General features: G+C 39.2%; 1 protein-coding gene across 5 annotated transcripts in view; it reads left to right on the top strand.

The window, feature by feature from the left end:
* The first annotated feature begins 495 nt into the window (after nt 1–495).
* Nucleotides 496–21,502, top strand: part of SNX16 (sorting nexin 16) — a 40,007-nt gene continuing 19,000 nt past the window's right edge. Inside the window, exons 1-4 of one of the 5 annotated variants that reach the window (XM_005301499.5) lie at nt 496–816; nt 7,417–7,874; nt 15,188–15,274; nt 18,815–18,963. In XM_005301499.5, the coding sequence (XP_005301556.2) occupies nt 7,500–7,874; nt 15,188–15,274; nt 18,815–18,963 (611 nt within the window). In that variant the 5' untranslated portion in view covers nt 496–816; nt 7,417–7,499. Of the gene's footprint in view, nt 817–1,104; nt 1,528–2,681; nt 2,843–7,416; nt 7,875–15,187; nt 15,275–18,814; nt 18,964–21,502 lie in introns of those variants that run through there. The other 4 variants (XM_065585815.1, XM_005301502.5, XM_008165314.4 and 1 more) reach the window with 4 other exon arrangements.

Genomic DNA, 21,502 nt, shown 5'->3' with positions numbered 1-21,502 from the left:
AGTTGTTTGTTTTTAAAAACTGAAAAACGTTTGATTTTCAAAACCAAAAGAATGTTAGTTTTCAATTATTTTCAGTTTCTCCAACCGACAAACCCAAATCCCTTGTCTATATGCAACTACTACTGTGTACTGGAGTCGGGGTTATTTCTCCAGCGCTCTGTGGAAAAGAAGCGACACACACAAGAGCAAGTGAGAGCTTGACCTTTTTTATTTATTAGCTCCAGTCATTTGACATGGCTCAGGGCTCCAAAAGGTTAAAATCCCTTCCCTATGGCAAACTGTCTATTGACTGCACTGCCTGCTGCTACACCTGGTTGTGCTGGTACACACTGGACGTCGGATTCTGCTTCAAGATAGCACAAGTATCAGCAATATAGTCTGCATAGCAAGCAGCACTAGTAGCAACCCATATGACTACAAATCCCAGCATGCAATGCGATGCATGGGGCATACGTGACCTAACACGCAATGCCGTGAGTAGAGCCTGCAGCTCCCAGCATGCGCTGTAGTTTTTGCCGCGGTGTCTGCCGGGAGCGGCCGTCTATTTGTGGCCCCATTGCCTGCTGGGACTTGTAGTCTTAATGCTTTTTAAACTCGCTGCCAACAATCCTTATTGGTATCAACCGGGAGGTGGGCGGGCCTAGGCCCGCCCGTCCCAGTACCCGCTGTAGGGCGAAACCCCACAGGTACTGACCGTTACCCCGCCCCTTCCCTCGCGAACCTGGGCCTAGCCCCGCCTTCCTTTGCGCGAGGAGGGGGAAGGGCAGCTGGTGTGGCGGCGGCAGTGGCTGAGCGAGGGAGCGCGACGGGAAGCAGGTGAGGAGGCATCGGGGTCCCCGCGGCCCTTGGGGCACGCGGGTGGGGTGGGGGGTGGAGTCTGTGCGCAGGGAGGGAGCCGAGCCCCCCCGAGAGGCGGGGTATTGGCGGCCCGTGGGCGGTGGAACATGGGCAGCCCCCGCGCGCTGAGGGGGGAGGTATCGTGACCCCCTGCCGGGCCGGCTAGTCACTGAGACCCTGCTCGCGGGCAGCCCCTGTCCTCCCCCCGCCCGGGTAGGGCCCTCGAGCGCTGGGGTGAGGGGAGCCCCCGCCGCAGCCATGGCGCGCAGTGCTCAGCGTCTCCTCTCTGCTGGCGCGCGGTGCTCCGAGCCTGGCAGGGCTCGCCCCAGGGGCTCGGCAAGCGCGCCCCTGCTCTGCCCACGCTGCCTGGCCGATCTCCCCCCCGAGGTGGCTGCATGTTAGTGATGGGCGAATGAAACTCATTCGGGAATAAAATAAATCCTATATTTCATCGTCAGGTGGGTGAGTGTACTTTGCGTCTGGGCTGGTATATCGACCTGCCTTGTAGCGGGCGGGTGTTCAAGTTTTTTGGAAGCCTTACAAGTAGGAATCGCTTGTGGATCTGTATAGTACGTAAAGAACCTGCGTTCTGGTTCAAGGGGTCTGCCACTGGAGCCTGATTCTGCTCCCACTGAGGTTTTGCCATTGACTTAATGGGTTAGAAAAAACGGTTCTGACAACATACACCAGGTATGAAGGCCTAAATCTGAAGATAGTGCAGATACTGTAAATGTAAGATACTGTTTCTTATTCATAAAAGTTGTATGCATTATAAAATACTCAAATTGCCTATATCAGCAGTTTTCAACCTGTGGTTGGTGGACCCCTCAGAGTCCCCTATGCCCAAGGTTTCCAAAGGGGTCTGCATCTCCACTTGAAATTGTTTAGGAGTCCGCAAATGAAAAAAGGTTGAAAAGCACTGGCCTGTATGGTATAAATTATGTAAGAAGAAAACGTTCAAATTACCAGATTCCAGAGGGAAGGGAGGTAGAGGAAGTTTTCCATGTATCTTCTTGTACTGTATAATTAGATGCACCTGATATGCCTATTTATCTAATAGATTTGGAAAATGTTATGTTAAAAAAGAGCAGTTTGCACTCTGATGGTGTAATAAAATCGGGGTTGTAGCACAGTGCCAAATGTTCATTTGCTTGATATTTGCCACATTTTTGGAATGTGTTCTAACAGTTTTTAAGTAATACAAACTAATGAGCAGATGTCAACCAATGACTGGATAAAGGGCTAGTGGCGATTGTTATTTAGTTTTAAAAACTTAAATTATTCAGAACCATTAAGACATGGATATAGCTAGCCTTTTATTGCTGATGCCTTTGTCTTGCTGATTAATAAGCTCCTGTATGTTTTTTACAACACTTTGCACAACTGGCCTTAGCTTCACTGAGTCTCTGAGCAATATCTCAGTAAACTAATAAATGGCTAAATGGACAGTATCCATTTAAATTTAGCCCAAAATTTATTTTTTGTAAAAACAAGCTTTTATAGAACCTAAGACCAATAGAGATGTTCCTAAATGTTAACAAAAATCAAGTGTTTGAAACCAGAACTCTAGAAGTGAAATTGACTAAAACAAAACTGACTCTATTGTCCAAACAGAGAAGCACTAAAATTAAACAGAGCATAAATAGTGACAAGTAAATTTAAAAAAAAATTCAATCTGAAGTTCTAAATAAAATTTTGTTTACAATATATGATTTTAAGTTTTGTGGTTTTTAACTTTTTTGTGTGTGGCTTTAGTGAAAAACATGCTGTTTTTTTAAACTGTTAGCAGTATCCAACACGTTTAAATACAGACAAATTCTTTCTTTATGGTGTGTTGAGTTTAGATGGTTCACTTCAAGGAGAGAAGAGTTGGGTGTTGTAAACATGGAGGCAGGAGAGATTGGCATCTTTGTTTTGTAGCATGTGATGATACAGAGATTCTGGAATCCAGTTCTTTGATGGTGTTTATTTAGCAGTTAATCATTTTCAGACAACAACTTCAAAGGTGACTGCTCTTTTCTTTCTATTTAATTCTTGCTTTGCTGTTGGGGTTGAACTATCCCAAACAAAGGTTTGGGAGAGGAACAAATCTCTTCTGAAGATCAGGGAAAATCCAGGTCTCTCTGGATAAAGATGAAGAAAAGTTGTTTACTTTGTTGTAGCGTTAGAGTGTGCTGAATGTTTTGCTGTATGCATCCGTGAAGTTGCTGGGGTGTAATGATTCCACTGCTTTATTGTAATGAAATATGAGAGTAGTATTAAACTTTAATACATTAGATAGGTAGCTCATTTAAAATTATCCTTAACCGGTCATCCTCACTGCATCAGTGTGGGCCTCTTATCTGTCAAAATACTTTTAAGCAAGTAGCAAAACAGTTTTTTGTCTGTTTTTTCTTCCTTTTCATGTGTTGTGTCAATCCAAAATGTGTAGGAGCGATTACTTTAAGTTCAGTTGAGATTTTGGGCTGTCACATTTGCATTGTTTTCTTTTGCTGATGATTTGGCTTCCATACATTCTAGTTTTTTATTGTATTTTTGAACTCTGCCATTAGCAAATCATGACAGATCAAAAGGTCTTTGTTGTTGAGAATTTAAAACTGTGTAACATGATCTCCAAGTATGAAGTAGTGTGTTCTTGCACATTATGTGTGTCTTTAAAGTCAGGGCACCTGAAGGAGTTAAGAACATAAGAACAGCCGTACTGGGTCAGAACAAAGGTCCATCTAGCCCAGTATTCTGTCTTCCAACAGTGGCCAATGTCAGGTGCCCCAGAGGGAATGAACAGAACAGGTAATCATCAAGTGATCCATTCCCTGTCGTCCATTCCCAGCTTCTGGCAAACAGAGGCTAGGGACACCATCCCTGCCCATTTTGGCTAATAGCCATTGATGGCTCTGTTCTCCATGAATGTATCTAGTTCTTTTTTGAACCCTCTTGTAATCTTGGCCTTCACAACATCCTCTGGCAAAGAGTTCCACAGGTTAACTGTGCATTGTGTGACAAAATACTTCCTTTTCTTTGTTTTAAACCTGCTGCTTTTAATTTCATTTGGTGACCCCTAGTTCTTATGATATGAGGAGTAAATTACACTTCCTTGTTTATTTTCTCCACATCAGTCATGATTTTATAGACTTCTATCATATCCCCCCTTAGTCGTTTCTTTTCCAAGCTGAAAAGTCCCAATCTTATTAATCTCTCCTCATACAGAAGTCGTTCCATACTCCTGGTCATTTTTGTCATCGTTTTCTGAACCTTTTCCAATTCCAATATATCTATTTTGAGAAGGGGCGACCACATCTGCAATCAGTATTCAAGATGCGGGTGTACCACGGATTTATATAGAGGCAATATGATATTTTCTTTCTTATTATCTATCCCTTTCCTAATGATTCTCAACATTCTGTTCACTTTTTTGACTGCCGCTGCACATTGAGTGGATGTTTTCAGAGAACTATTCACAATGACTCGAAGTTCTTTCTTGAGTGGTAACAACTAATTTAGACACCATCATTTTATATGTATAGTTGGGATTATGTTTTCCAATGTGCATTATTTTGCATTTATCAACATTGAATTTCATCTACCATTTTGTTGCCCAGTCACCTAGTTTTGTGACATCCCTTTGTAGTTTTTCACTGTCTGCTTTGACTATCTATCTTAACTATAGACTTAACTATCTTGAGTAGTTTTGTATCATCTGCAAATTTTGCCACCTCACTGTTTACCCCTTTTTCCAGATCATTTATGAATATGTTGAATAGTACTGGTCCCAGTACAGACCCCTGTGGGACACTACTATTTTTCTGTCTCCATTCTGAAAACTGACCATTTATTCCTACTCTTTGTTTCCTATCTTTTAATCAGTTATCAATCAATGAGAGGACCTTCCCTCTTATCCCATGGCAGCTTACTTTGCTTAAGAGCCTTTGGTGAGGGACCTTGTCAAAGGCTTTCTGAAAATCTAAGTACACTATATCCACTGGATCACCCTGTCCACATGCTTGTTGACCCCCTCAAAGAATTCTAGTAGATTGGTGAGGCATGAGTTCCCTTTACAAAAACCATGTTGACTCTTCCCCAACAAATTATGTTCATCTATATGTCTGACAATTTTGTTCAACCAGTTTGCCCGGTACTGAAGTCAGACTTACAGACTTGTAATTGCCGGGATCACCTCTGGAGCCCTTTTAAAAAATTGCCGTCACATTAGCTATCCTCCAATCATTTGGTACTGAAGCAGATTTAAATGATAGGTTACACACCACAGTTAGCAGTTCTGCAATTTCACATTTGAGTTTCTTCAGGACTCTTGGGTGATACCATCTGGTCCTGGTGACTTATTACTGTTTAATTTATCAATTTGTTCCAAAACCTCTTCTAATGACACCTCAATCTGGAACAGTTCCTCAGATTTGTCACATAAGAAGAATGGCTCAAGTTTGGAAATCTCCCTCACATCCTCAGCCGTGAAGACTGATGAAAAGAATTCATTTAGTTTTTCCACAATGGCCATATCATTTTTGAGTGCTCCTTTAGCATCTCGATCATCCAGTGGCCCCACTGGCTGTTTAGCAGGCTTCCTGCTTCTCATGTACTTAATTTTTTTTGCTATTACTTTTTGAGTCTTTGGCTGGCTGTTCTTCACATTCTTTTTTGGCCTTCCTAATTATATTTTACACTTCACTTGCCAGAGTTTATGCTCCTTTCTATTTTCCTCACTAGGATTTAACTTCCACTTTTTAAAGAATGCCTTTTTGCCTTTCACTGCTTCTTTTACTTTGTTGTTTTTTTCACACTTTTTTGGTTCTCTTACTGTGTTTTTTAATTTGGGGTATACATTTAAGTTGAGCCTCTATTATGTTGTATTTAAAAAGTTTCCATGCAGCTTGCAGGGATTTCACTTTTGGCAATGTACCTTTTAATATTTGTTTAACTAACTTCCTCTTTTTTGTGTAGTTCCCTATTCTGAAATTAAATGCTACTGTGTTGGGCTTCTGTGGTGTTTGCCTCGCCACAGAGATGTTAAATTTAATTATATTATGGTCACTGTTACCAAGCAGTCCAGCTATATTCACGTCTTGGACCAGATCCTGCGCTTTCCTTTGACTAAATCAAAAATTGCCTCTCCTCTTGTGGGTGCCAGGATTAGCTGCTCCAGAAAGCAATCATTTAAGGTGTTACAAAACTTTACCTCTGCATCCCATCCTGAGGTGACATGTACCAGTCAATATGGGGATAGTTGAAATCCCCCATTATTATTGAGCTTTTTATTTTTATAGCCTCTACTCTCCTTTTGTTCTGAAAATGCTTCCAATACTTAATGCTTCCAGCTCAAACCATGTAAAATGTGCCCAGATAACATGGTTATAAACGCCCTATAAATGCCTGTAATATTGTATGCTCTACACTTGAGCATTTTTTCAAACTCATAATTTCCTTTGCAAGGATACGTGCCATATTTTAGTACATATGAAATATACACAAATGTATCTTCCATTCCACCCACACCTGTAGGCTACTGTGTGTTTCCTGTTGATTCATGATATGTAAATCATCATTATTATTATTTATTATTATGGATTTGGTTTATGTTGTGTGCTTCTTAAGCCTTACAAAAACTTATAACAACAATACTTCAGGAGGGAAGCTTCAATTTGTTTATGCTAAATATTAGTAATTACAAAATTTTTAAAAGTTGCTGTTTGTTTTAAGTATCTACCTATGTAACCTAAAAGTTATAATTTTTCCACTGGTGATGCAACACTTGGCGGCGGGGGAAGCTTCCCCTTGGAGAGACTAGTCCCCTGCCCTGCCTCTTCTGGCCAAGGCCACGTCCCACTTGCTGCTCTCAGCCCCCGCCCCACTGTGCTGAGAGCTAGGTGGGGCCATGAGTGGGTGGGGGACCTGAGCTCAGCCGGGGTCAAGTTCTCGGCCGGCACCGGCAGAGCTCTCGACCCTAGCTGAAGCCCTGAGCCTCTCCCCTATTCTGCCCCTTCCATCTGCCCATGGTCCAACCCCGTTCTGCCTCTTCCCCTGCGGCTCTGCCCCCACTCCACCGTTTCTCTCCAAGGCCCCCGCTCCTTCTCCCCCCACACCCTGCTGCAGCCCTGAGACCGGAAATGCTCTGTGCCCCTGCGAGGGCCCCAGCAGGGAGTGAGAGTTCCTCCAGCCCCGGGGCAATGGTGGGGGAGATTTTTCCGAGTGTCCCAAATCCACCACTGTTCCCCTTTCCCGGCCGCCTCCCCCAGCTTCCATTATGCATCACCCATGATGCAACAGTATTTAAATACAATCTTTTTCTTTGGGTTTGTGTAATGGGATGCAAGTCATACCTTAACTACCTATTCAGGTTTTAATAGCTCTGAGATGTAGAGGACCTCTCTGACAATGCACCTTTTAAAAATTAAAGATTAACTTTTGAGAGGGCACTTAACATGATAGCAAATTCCATGTGACCGTGTTTTAACTGTTATCTTAATGTAACTGTGGACTCCTCCAAATACAGTATTTTAATATTATATTCATTGTAGAAATATTAAGAAAGGTAGTAATTTCAAAGTGGGTTTTTTTTGTTTCCAGATATTGTATTCTTGAAAAGAAGAGAATGAACCTTAAATTCTTGGACCACAAAGTGTAGATTTGCTGAAGTTTTCTAATGAAGAATGGCAACCCCCTACGTTCCTGTTCCTATTCCTATAGGAAGTTCCTCTTCCAACTTTACAACAAACAGAAACCAAAGAAGTTCTTCCTTTGGGAGCATCTCAACAAATTCAAATTCTTCAAAAGGGCAGCTGGAGGACTCTACCATTGGTAGTTTTAAAAAGATGAGTGTGCCTGAACAGATTGGCTCCACGTCATCTATATGTAGTAGCCCACTTGTTAGGACTAAATTTACAGGTGTGGACACATCTGTTGAATACTGTACTCAGCCTATGGAAGATATTGAGCAAAATACAGACTCTGGGAGCTGGGAAGATCGACCTTCTACACCTACCATACTGGGGTATGAGGTGATGGAAGAAAGGGCAAAATTCACTGTAAGTTTGTTTCAGTGAAGTGCAGTTCCTCCTATAAAGATAATGGGATCATGAATTTTATTTCATAATGCTTTTCATTTAAATAATTAAACCTTCCGTTCAAGGATCTGAGTGTGTTACAAACTTTAATTTAGCTTCAAAATACTGCTGAGATGTCAGAGTAGTTTCCCCATTGTACGGATGGGGAAACTGAGGCACGTAGGTTCTCTTTCCCAAAGTCTCAGACACTCTGCAATGGAACCCAGTTAATTGCCTTATAGATTCCAAGGTCAGAACAAACCACTGTGATGATCTAGTCTGACCTTCTGTATAACACAGGCCCATTGAACTCACCAAAAATAATGCCTAGAGCATATCTTTTAGAAAAACATCCAATATTGATTTAAAAATTGTTAGGGATGGAGAATCCACCACGAGCCTTGGTAAATTATTCCAATGGTTAATTAAATTACTAACTGTTAAAACTTTACACCTTTTTTTCCAGTTTGAATTTGTTTAGCTTCAACTTCTAGCCATGGGATCATCTTATACCTTTCTCTGCTACACTGAAGAGCCCGTTACGAAATATTTGTTCCCTAGGTAGATACTTAAGACTGCAATCAAATCACACCTTAACTTTCTCTTTATTAAGATAAATAGACTAAGCTCTTTGAATCTCACTGTAAGGCATGTATTCTGATTCTTTAATCATTCTTGTGGCTCTTTCTGAATTCTCTTCCAATTTATCAACATCCTTTTTGAATCATGGTCACCAGAACTGACCACAGTATTCCTGCAGCAGTCACACCAGTTCCAAACATAGATATAAAATAACCTCTCTACTCCTATTCGAGATTCCCCTATTTATACATCCCAGGATTGCATTAGCTCCTCTGCCCACAAAAATAAATTGGGAGTTTATGTTCTGCTGATTATCCACTGTGACCCCCAAATATTTTTCAGAGTCACTGCTTCTCAGGATAGTCCCCCAACCAGGGAAATGTGGCCTGCATTCTTTGTCTGTAGATGTATATATTTACATTAAACCTATTAAAAGGCATAATGTTTGCTTGTGCCCAGTTTACCAAGCAATCTAGATTGCTCTGAGTCAGTAACCTGTCCTTTTCATTATTTACCGCTACCCCATTTTTGGTGTCATTTGCCAACTTTATCAGTGATGATTTTGTTTTCTTCCAGGTCACTGATAAAAATGTTAAATAGTGTAGGGCCAAGAACCTATCCTTGCGGGACAGACCTGGAAACACACCCACTCGTTGATTCTTTCCCATGTACAGTTATATTTTGAGACCTGCCAATTTTTAATGCATTGAATGTTTGCCATGTTAATTTTATATCATTCTAGTTTTTACTCAATGTGTGGTACCAAGTCAGATAACTTACAGAAGTCTAAATATACCCAAACTTGTAAATTCATCAAAAAAGATACCAAGTTAGTTTGACAGGATCTATTTTTCATTAAACCCTTGTTGATTTAAATTAATTACAGTACCCTCTTTGTATTCCTATTCAGGTCCTGTATCAGCTACTCTATTACCATAAGACCATCTTTCCTCCTTTCAGGTCAAAAATTCCTTGCAAAAAAAAAATACCAAGCAAGTGATAGAATCATAGCTATCAGGGTTGGAAGGGACCTCAGGAGGTCATCTAGTCCAACCCTTGCTCAAAGCAGGACCAATCCCCAACTAAATCATCCCAGCCAGGGGTTTGTCAAGCCTGACCTTAAAAACCTCTAAGGAAAGAGATTCCACCACCTCCCTAAGTAACCCATTCCAGTGCTTCACCACCCTCCTAGTGAAAAAGTTTTTCCTAATATCCAACCTAAACCTCCCCCACTGCAACTTGAGACCATTACTCCTCGTTCTGTCATCTGCCACCACTGAGAACAGCCGATCTCCATCCTCTTTGGAACACCCTTTCAGGTAGTTGAAAGCAGCTATCAAATCCCCTCTCATTCTTCTCTTCTGCAGACTAAACAATCCCAGTTCCCTCAGCCTCTCCTCATAAGTCATGTGGCTCCAGCCCCCTAATCATTTTTGTTGCCCTCTGCTGGACTCTTTCAATTTTTTCCACATCCTTCTTGTAGTGTGGGGCCCAAAACTGGACACAGTACTCCAGATGAGGCCTCACCAATGTGGAATAGAGGGGAATGATCACGTCCCTCGATCTGCTAGCAATGCCCCTACTTATACAATGCAAAATGCAATTAGCCTTCTTGGCAACAAGGGCACACTGTTGACTCATATCCAGCTTCTCATCCACTGTAACCCCTAGGTCCTTTTCTGCAGAACTGCTGCCTTGCCATTCGGTCCCTAGTCGGTAGCAGTGCATGGGATTCTTCCGTCCGAAGTGCAGGATAAGTAGCTATGGGAGAGATTCTTCATGTTTTAATGTCTGAAAGATAATTTATCCTCTTTAAAACAAGTATTAAAAGACTGACATGTTATTTCTTTACAGCTGTTAAAGAACTTGCTAAAATGCCAAAACTACATGTTTTGTAGCTTTTTGTTTTGCCAGTGTTAGCCCCTTTAAAACAGATCTGTTGTGTTCCAAACACTTCAGTATGAATGCATGAACAATAAGCTGCAAACAATCATGTCTGGAATCTCATGTCAAAATACCAGCTTAACTGTTCTGAAAATTATTTACGGAACGTGTGGAATAGCTGCCAGTTGTAATTCCTTTGACATCCCATTTAGAACTAAACAGATGAAGGCATTTACTTCAATGGATGTGGTTGAGGCACTTCATTGGGACTTCACATTCCTAAAGATTGTGACTTCTAAGTGAAGAAAATCACTTGTGGTTAAGAGGCCGATGTGAAATAATGTGTACAGTTTCTTAGTAATGGTCAGGAAAATAATATTAATCACAAAGCAAGTAGGTGCAAATTAGATGGGGCTGGAAATTGGTGAATGGAGGTCTTTTTTTTTTCTCTCTAATTCAGCTTCAGTTTCTTCCAGGTTAATAGTGACTGGAAGTTAATGCCATCAGACACTTACAAATATATTTTTAAAAATGAAAATTATGATTCTCTTTGTAAGCAGTTTTTTCACTTATAGTATTTTAAAGGAAGTTAACATTTATTCCAGTGACTTCATACATTTCTCAACTTTTAACATTATCCTCGCTATCATTCCAAAAAACACATTAGCAAAATTATGTCACATATAAGTTAATTTTTAGGTTTCTAATAAATACTAGCTTCAAAACTGTGGTGACAGAATGAATGGTGCTTTTATGCTAACAAGTAAGTTTGGTCAGAAAAGATGCTAACAGTGAAGTTGTTATAAGAACAATCATGTTCACTTCAGCTTCTTTTAAAATACAAAGATAAAATCATCAAATGCAAAAGGACGAAATAAGATATAAATAAATGCCTCTACTCTGTAACACTTAAGGTCATATTTAATTAATATAAATATTTACAGGATCGGGGCCAAAGTGTGTGTGTGTGTTTTTTTTTTTTTTAAATACAAACATGGGGAGCTTAACAAAAGAGAGGCTTGGCTTTGGGCTACAATAAATCTTTTAGTTTGGGAATCCTATCATATGTGCTCCAGGTATTATATTTACACTGATACTTAATTTTTCAGGTTTTTTGCTCTTGCTGAATGCCTTGCTTCTCTTTCCTATAACTGTTGCATTTAAAAGTGTATAGTGGGGAACTATTCAACATCTGTGTTTCATGTTTTCAATAAGTAAGTGAAAACTGAGTTATACCTATAAAAACTGTGAGCATTAAGTAATAAGTGAATCAATCACTGATGGATCACATCAGCAATCAGACCTGTGAAACCTTCTTAAAATCAATAAGGCACAGAGGAGGAAGAGGGAAGCTCAATAGAAATAGCTTTTTGAAAAGTTACCAGGAAGAAGACTTCCTTGCTATAGTGGTCAAATACTTTAACATATGGTATTCCCTAAAATATAAATAGCCTTAAATTTCTTCTTTTTGTAGTTTTTGGAATTCAATGACTCCTGCAAGAGTTGCTTTAAAAAGTTAAACTTCAACTTCATTTTTATTATAGAACACTTTGCTGCTAAAATTTAGTATAAAATTATTGAAATACTTTACTGTTAAACACTTGGTTTCATGTAGTAAGGTGGCTAAGCCAAATGATTATTTTAAAAATATAAATCTTTTGTGTCTAGCACATAAAGCAATGCAAGTAAAGTTGTAAACCAATTATCAGTTGGAAAACCCGACATAAGTCTTGGAAGATTTGAGGGAAGGGAGATTTAAATGATGATAATCTTGGAAGATGTTGATCCAGAAAATATTCAGGACATGGACAAATTCATTATTTTCTGCAAATACATAAGCAGTCTGTCTTTTTGCATAACTCTGACTGCAGAACTCTACAGTCTTTTAAATGGCTCTGTGGACTTGTTCTTTTATGCTTATTTAATTGCTTGGTGGCAGAGCATTTTCATAAACTGCAGTAACAATCTCTAAACATGTTGAAAACACAAACCAATTGTCAGTTATAGTATATACAGATGAGTGATTTTAGCTTTCATAACCTACAGTTCTCCATCCTTATGTTTCATCACATCAGCAATTAGTTTATATTCGTGTCTTGGTTTTACAAATGAATCTTGTATCATTAGTCTGAATTACAAGATAAGATCTTATATTTTTAAACCACTGTACAATGCAACTTACACAGAGAAGTGATTTCTATCCGTCTCAATGCTTCAACACATAGAGTTCTACACTCTAAGAAAGTTGTTTTTTTTTTTTAAAGTTAATTTGTGACTATAATAAACATAGGGTATGTCTGTGCAGCAAAGAAAAATTCACAGCTGGCCTGTACCAGCCAACTCGGGCTCACAAGATGCTGGTCTGTTTCATTGCAGTGTAGACTTCTGAGCTCGGGCTGATCCCAAGCCTTGGGACCCTGCAGGGTGGGAGAGTCCCAGGGCTTGGGCTCCAGCCCAAGCTTAGAAGTCTACACAGCAGTGAAACAGCCTCACAGCCCAAGCCCCGCAAGCCCAAGTCAGCTGGCATGGTCTAGCCACGGGTTTCTCTTTACTGTGTAGACATATCCATAAAGACCTGTTCATAGATGTTTTTGTATTTTCTTTTTCATATCATTCTGTGTATTTATTTTTAAACCATAGTACAACTGTCTACAATTTTACCTTTATGAAGGACCAAATAAGCAAAAAGTAGTCTAACTCTCTGAGAAGGATTCACATAGATTTCCCAGAATTGAGAGTTATTAGCTACTGAGACTATAGCGGAAATTGTATTTACCAGTAAATGAAGAATCTGCTATAAAAAACTTGAATACTGTAAAATTTCTTCTACAAGGGGGGAAAGATGGTTAAGAAAAATGTATGAAGAAGCAGAGTATGTATAGGATATCTCTGGGGGAAGAATTGTTTACAATTAAAATTCCAGAAATTTCTTGCTTGTCAATTTAACCAAGGAGCTGTATCAGCCTATACTGTGCAAAAACCCCAATATTAACTAAGCTTTTCATTATTTTTCCTTACACTGGGAAATCAAGGTTGTAATCTTGGAGTACTGGAAGTATCTTCACATTGTTTTTACTAATAAACTCATGAGTTCTTGATTCACTGAAGATCTTCATGTACTTAGCTACTGTATATTGTAGATCAGTGATATTCAACTTATTTTTGTTTGGACAGTGTTTAATATTTTCTATATTACAGCACCTCTTTAGCTCCATGGTATTCATGCATTTTTCTATACCATTATCTCTACCTCTGTCACTTTTTTCCCTGCCTCTTTCCTCTCCTCCATATCCAAATGAAAGGTGGAAGAATACTCCCCTGTTGACTGCAGGGAAGGGACAATCTTGAGTAGCCTGCAGGGGGAGTACACAGTGCCTGGGAAGAACATGAAGGTTCATGCATGCGTGGGAAAGGGGCTTACACCCTTGAGGTCTGTTGCCTTACCATTGGGTTGGGATGCGGGAACGAGCTAGTCAACTGGTTCTCATGGAAGCCCAACTCTCCTATTTAGACTTCCCTGGGCTTTTCAAAAGCCTTTTCCTCCATTGTGGATAAGGCTAAAAGGGACCAGCTTTCAAAGGTAAGTGAGATGTAGGATTTCACTGGTGGTCTTTTTGCTATGGGGAAAAATGGGAAACCTGAAATCTTCAGACTAAGGTCCTCCCTTGATAACTGTTGCCTCCCATGCAGAAGTAGGTAGAGACATTCAGAAGTGAGTTGAGTCCCAAAGGTGGGCCTACCTGGGTCTACCCCAAGTTATTGGTTGTATGTTGGAAGTCCTGAACACCAAACTGGACCCACTTAAATACCTGGTGTTTGAGAGATGGGGAAGAGGCACATTAGTGTTGAAGTTGTGGCATGCTGCTTAAAATCCATCCTTTGTGCCTATTGTTCATTTGCCTGCATGTACTGATCAAGTGGGGTTGTTGTGATGTAATGACACCACATCTGAGTCAAGTGATCAATTACTATAATTTTGATACTGTCAGCTCGGTCACTCTGAACTAGTATGTACATTATTGGCTGGTTTGTCATGTTCAGTCACTTGGGAGGACAAAAACTACCAGGCTGAATAAAAATGTAAGCCAAAACAGTGATTGTCTTTTTGGGGAAGTGGGGGAGTGGAGGGGGGTTGTCCTGCAGTACCTACATGTGTGAGTATGTGCAACCAAGTTTTCAAACCATTATCCAGTGCAGATCTGGATCTTTTAGATGATACACAGTTCAAAATTAATACTGCTCCAGAGCCTGCTTGGTAGCATCAATGTTATGTTGAAGAGGGAGATTGGTCTCATGGATCAGTAAAAAGTAAAGCTGGAATACAGGCTAATTCCAACAGACCTAATTAGTTATAGCATGTTGTATTGATGTATCTTTGGTACCAGAGGTTTCAACTTTGGTGGAAAATACTTTGGGGGAAATCCTGGCTCCATTGAAGTCAATCAGAGTTTACCACTGACTTCATTGGAGCCAGGATATCACTCTTTGCTCTTAGAGAGAAAGGAATTTCCCTTTTTTTGTTTTTTTGTTTTTGTTTTGTTTTTCCCCTTCCCTTTCCAAGTCAGTCTTCCTTTGCTTAGTTTCCCCTTCATGATCAATGCATGTTAATTTCCATTAAATGTTATGAGAGAACTTTTAAAATTAGGGTTTTTTAATCTGTAGAATACCTTTAGCTAATATTTTTGGTTAAACTTTTTTCATTTATATCATCCTTCCACTTTCTTGAACAGGAGAGTGGTTATTTCAGCCTTCCAATCATTGAACTATAATAGGAGGATGCACTGTTTGTACCCTTTTCTGAAGCCATGCTATTGATTTTTACATAATAGGTTTACAAAATACTGGTAAAGAGAAGTCCAGAGGAAAGTTGGGTGGTTTTCAGAAGGTACACTGACTTCTCCAGGCTTAATGACAAGGTGAGTAACAAGTTTAAACTGGCAAGTTCTCAAATGATTTTGTGTGATCTATTTCTTTTGTTTCCTTTATTTCTAACTTTGCTTATCTTATGTTGACTTTTCTACGTCTGCTTTTGCTTTTGATTTCTTTGCACATATAAAGGATTAGTTTGTTTATACTAATGACTGGAAAACACTGGGATTTATCAGTTTTAGAAAATTCATGGAATTTTTTTTTCAAGTGAAACTGTTTTAATGCTTCATAATACACTGTATGTACCTGAATGCAGGGTATTTAATAATTAAACACTTGGATAGAAGTGGGGTAAGACTATCTAGTTGTCTTACAAGAATGATAGAGTATTTATCTAGACTCCTTATCTTCATAGTGTCTCTAATGCAGTAGAATTGTATTGATCGACTGTTAGATCTGATGCTCCTGATTGATATGAGCTCCAAAAGTATTACATATGTTTATGGGAAATGCTAGTCTTCTGTATTTGTCTTCAGAGACTTGGGAGTTAATAGATTCCATAAGTACTTTTATATCAGCTTCTTGTAATTAAAAAAATCAATAAAGGCTAGTACAGGAGAGAGCATGTATAGGCCAGCAACTTAACTTTGAACTTTTATAGAAATAATATCCTTTTACAGTGAACTTCTTGTGTTTCTGCTGGACACGTTTGTTCAGTGTTTATAGAACACAAATAGTGGGATACGTGAAAATTTAGGAGTATGGGAGTCTACAAGGAGAAATTATATTTTCTCTTTATTCTCAAGAATATCTGCTTCACGTTTTGTCTTACTATTTGACATTTCTATTTCTTCAGTATGTTTATTGATGTTTCATTTTTATATTTCTAAACACATTGTAATTTGGCTTTTCATCCTTGTTACATTTTTGTTCAGTTCTTTCTCTTTGGTTAGATCAGGAGAAGAAGAACAATCAAGAGATTATTTAGGCACATGGACCCAAAAAAGCATGGGTGCAATAACGGTTATAACCAATATCTTGGTTATTGTCTTGCAACTTAAGTAACAACTTGCACGTTGCACATATACAGTGTTTCCATGGAGTCCTTGTGTCTGTTATTGGTTATCCTCTAGGCCACCTGTATAACGACAGGTGTCAAAATACAATAGAATGTTTAAACTAGAAGACCACTGAACGGGAATCAGTTTGTCTTCCTGGACAAATTTCAGAGCCTTAACTCCATCTTTCTTATTCTATGCACTGCTTTGGCACTAGCTAAAGCCTGATCATACCCTCTCCCTTCACATTTTCTCTTTCCTTGGCTGTAGTGTTGGTGGTTTCAGTTCAATTGCTAGTAGCCTAGTCATCCATCTAACAATTAACATTTTGTTAGTCCTGTCAAGACAAAGGCCAAGAATTGATAAGCATAGAGATTTAACTCAACACTCTTTCTCTCCAGGTCAAAACTGATTTGTTTTGGTGGAGAAGCTTAATCTTGTTTTGTAGATGGGGGACTGAAGGCATTTTTTAGATGCATTACAAAAAAAATGTTACTTAGTTAGGATATAGGTTGTCAAAGTTGGAAACTAAGACTAAACTGTCACATGATATTGTCATGCGAGTTTTGTTTGGATGAGTGTGAGTGAAGGCCATTAATATAAAGCCTTTACTTTAAAGTTTCTAGTCTTTTGTCAGCATCATAACATAATAAAGATATTTTGTTTGTTTTAAAGGGAAAACGATCGTAGTGGATTTTTTTGTCTCATTCCACTTGCAGAATTTCACACCTTTCCGATGAGTACTTTCAAAAGTTTTTTTTGGCATAATTTGGAATTTTTCTTTATAATTTTAATATGTGAATCCTCTCAAAGTTTTAGGATTAAAGTACTTTACAGCAAGCTAAATTGGTACTCTAAGGATATACAAGACTTAAAAGAAGCAGAGAGAAAAAGAAGTCTGTCCACTCATATTTATAGTTGTTTACTCAGCATGTATTAATACTAGTACTGTGCTCTCTGGATATCTGAGCTAAAAGGCTATACATGCAACAGGGTTCAAAAGACATGATGCAATACACAAATCAGCTTAGGCTGTGGATTGGGATGATGGCAGAAACCAGAGATAGTCACAGGTGTATGTAGCCTTCAGTTTTCTAGCAAGATAAAGATAACATTACACTTATAAAACCTCTGACCTAGGTTGATACTGAGATTCATGAGATGGTTGTAATTTCCCTGAAGTTAAAATGAAGGTTTCTATTTGAAATACATGTGATATTTATCATAGAAGTAGACTATTGAGCAATATTTTTTGCCTTTATCATGGAATAGTTTTTAACTGCTTACTGCACTGAGTAATTGATATGTCTGTAAGCACAGAGACAGATCTATCTGCAGTAGTGCATAGGTAAATCATATTGAGCACCAGGGTTTGGATAAAGGAATCTGCACAACTTTGAATGTGTGTGTATAATATCCACCATACCCAATGTCCCTTTGTTCTGGGCCCCACCTCATGCTTATATCTCTGTTTGGAAAGCACATGCAACAAGTAGGGTTGCCAGACATCTGGTTTTCGACTGGAATGCCTGGTTGAAAAGGGACCCTGGCAGCTCTGGTCAACATGGCTAACAGGGCTGCTGAAAGTCTGGTTGGCTGCAGTGGCCAGTGCTGTACGGCTCCCAGAAGCAGCTGGCATGCCCCTCCGGTTCCTAGGTGCAGATGCAGCCAGGGGAGCTCCGTAGCTACCCCTGCCCGTGGCACAGGCATGGCCCCGAGCACTGGCTCCACAGCTCCCATTGGCCAGGAACCGTGGCCAAGGGGAGTTGCGAGGGTGGCGCCTCAAATTTATTTTCAGTTCAAGACCATTATGCATGGTTGAATAAGTAATAAGTTTGATTTTGGACAGTCAGTTCACTTTGATATTTCATTTTTATATTCGGGTAAAATAGTGTAAAAGTTATTTCTGACACTTCAAAACCATTTCATTGCTGTGTGAATATGCCACAAAATATTTAGCACTGGGATTTTTGCTGGATCTGTGTTTCTTGAAATGTTAATGCTCTATGCCAGAAGTGCCTCATGTATGTGTCAAAATTGATTTTGATTGGCTGGCCCGAAAAAGGGATGACTTGCATTCCTCTGGGTTTGTAATGGCTTTTATATATTTTATTTATATAGAACCTTTCATCCCAAAGAATCCTAAAGTGCTTTACAATGAAATGTTTGATGCTGTAATACTTTAGCATTTGCACAGTGCTTTATAACTCATGAAGGTATACAAAATTAAAGCATCAAAACACAAAAGTGAGGTGGGTAACTCTTCCCATTTTTCAGATGGAAAAATCGAGAGGTCAGTTGACTGCCAAGGGCCAAACAATGAATGGCAACACTGTGATTAGAAACTTACACTGTAGTGTGGATTAGTCATTTTATGTATGCCAAATATTCATGTTGCTTGAGTTAATGGTGATGGAAGGGAATTTCTGATTATTAAGGGAAAAGCTGATTAGTGGCTTATCTAATTCAGTATTTCAGTAGGTACACTATTTGTAGTCTTCCTTCATTTGTCTTTGGTTTCTATTTCAGTTAAAAGATATGTTTCCAGGCTTTCGATTGGCACTTCCACCAAAGCGCTGGTTCAAGGATAATTATAACCCTGACTTCCTGGAAGATCGACAGTTGGGGCTACAAGCATTCCTGCAGAATTTAGTAGCTCATAAAGACATTGCTAATTGGTACGTGCCTGTTTTTTTTCCCCCATGTACTCTAACACCTGGAGTTGGCCTTGCTAGGCTCTAACAAACTAGCCCATCTATTTGAGCAGTAAGGTATGGAATTTTGTTGCCATTTTGATGGCTTATGCTCTGCAGTCAACCATTATATAGATTTTACTGCATCTTTTTAATCTCTATAAAGAGGAAATTGTGGTATATTCTATTTTAGATGGTTAATTAAAAACTGCACATTTTAAAAAAATTAAATGCAAGACAAATCACAAGGCATGTTTACTCTGAGATTATTTCTCTGTGCTGAATACAGAATTAATAAATGGCTTTTTATTTATATTGGAATGAGACGATGTTAGGCTTTCACAGTTTTATGGGACTACAGTACCACACTACAATCACTTCCAACAATGTGCATAAATTTGAGTTGTTTAAAGTTATGTAACTTAGTATCACCATGCAAGGTAGTTTTATCAGTGGTATAACAGGAGTATTTCTATATTCTGATTTTTCATAATACAATAAAAATTTTCTAGAGTCCCACTGATATGAGACTTTTGAATTGAGGATAATTATACCCTCTTCTTGTGAAGCAAAAGTAACTAACAAATAAAATGTTAAGATTTCGTGAGGGAGTAATTGGGGAAGGAGAAGAGATTGAAGTGGGTGCTGGGAGGGAGAAGTGCAAATTAGAGAGCCTCTGCACAGTAGCCTACATTGAAACAAGGGGAGTCTCTAAAAGAAAGGGAAATGGTGTCCATCTCTTTCACCCTCTCAGGGCTTGCACTTAGAAAAGAACCACCAAGTTGCTTCCTTAGACTGTATGAATGTTATCGTGAGCTTTTCCCCCTCAGCCCTTCATAGCTAAAAAAGCTGCCTTTTTATCTCAGGTTAATTAACATGCCTTAGCTATCTTGAGATAAAAAAGGCAGTGAAGACCAGGCACTTCAGTTTTACCATGAGGTAAACAGCCCTATGCCCCTGCCAGCAGTTAACCATGGCAAGTTTACCTCATGCTAAAACTGAAGTGCTTTGTCTTCACAGTGTTTTTTATCTTGGGATAGGTAAGGCATGTTAATTACCCTGAGGTGAAAAAGGCAGCTTTTTTAGCTTTGAAGACAAGCCCTTAAGGCTTGTCCACACTTGAAATGCTACAGCAGCACGAAGCTGTAGCACTTCAGTGTAGTAGACACTACCTGTGCCAATGGGAGGGCTTCTCTGTTAGTGTAGGTAATCCACCTCTCTGAGAGGCGGTAGCTAGGATGACGGAAGAATTCTTCCATTGACGTAGCGCTGGGAGTTAGGTTGGCTTACCTATACCACTCAAGGGTGTGGATTTTTCATATCCCTGACCAATATAGGTAAGCCAACATAATTTTCTAATGTAGACCAAGCTTAAGTCTCCTTACCATAAATCTCTTTTTGCAGAGAGTACAAAAATATTTATTGTGTGATTGACTGGAAGGCATTTTGTTCCAAAATCTTTTTGGGGATTGGTCCTAACTACGTGACTATTTGCATGATAGCTGCATTCCACCAAAAAAATGGAACTGTTGACCAATAGGAGAAGGCTTGTTAGTTTAGGAGACAGCACTTTCACAGAAGCTGGATCTAGCTATGGAACTTGCTCCCAGAAGAGAATGCTCATGGCCCTCACCACTTCCAGAACTAAATGCAAAACCTTTTTGGCTTAGTTTTTCCTCAGTAAGTTCTTCCTACATAGATCCTGATGGGGAGGGAGTGTTAAACTAATCAAGCTATTCATCAAGCTGGGAAGTAAGACTTATTTCTATTTTTAAATAGTTGAGTGGTATTCAGATTGTAAGGCAGTGGGTACCATTTAAGTACTTAAATTGGCCACCATGATGGCTGTATTACAAGAACCTGAATAAAATAGCTTTCCTGCTGGTCACCTCAGTCTGCAATCCAATTTTGTGTATTCTGTAGTATGCTGTGCATTCTGGGATACATTTTGGTCCAGAATCCATGGTATTTGAATTGACTGTTGGATCTTATGTTTAGAATGTGCATGTTTATAAAAATGCTCTGAGACTTGTTTGAGAATGTATGCGTGCACAATTAAACAGTCACATTCTTTTTTTCAACCCCACCATCATGAAGAAATTGAATTCAAAACCCTTTACTAAAAGTGGTTTTATATGAAGTAAAATCAGGAAATTTAGTTATGGTTCTGACAACTTTTACTTGGTCAAGTTGTACATCTGTCTTTAAATTCAGTGTGTTTTGTAAATTTCTTGTGTTTTAGAATTGCCCTTACAGTTTTTTGCTTGCCTCTAACTGGTTGAGTCCCACAAAACTGCAGCACTGGTTATTATGCTGTGCAAGAGTCTCTTAGACCTTATCTACACTTAAGAGTTTTATTGAGGTAACTATTTTAATTAAGAGTGTGGCTTTAAAAAACAAAAACAGAATAATTACACCAAGGAAAGCTCTAGTGTGCCGGAAGTTATACTGGTGTAAAGGAATAGCTACACCATATAAAGTGCCTGTATATTGGTTTAACAGTCCACAGTATGGGTGTTGTACT

The sequence above is a fragment of the Chrysemys picta genome, chromosome 2 (genome assembly GCF_011386835.1).
Source record: "Chrysemys picta bellii isolate R12L10 chromosome 2, ASM1138683v2, whole genome shotgun sequence".
In the NCBI taxonomy this organism is placed as follows: Eukaryota; Metazoa; Chordata; order Testudines; family Emydidae; genus Chrysemys; species Chrysemys picta.
Note: the sequence above shows the minus strand (reverse complement) of the source record. Positions and strands in the feature narration are given on the sequence as shown.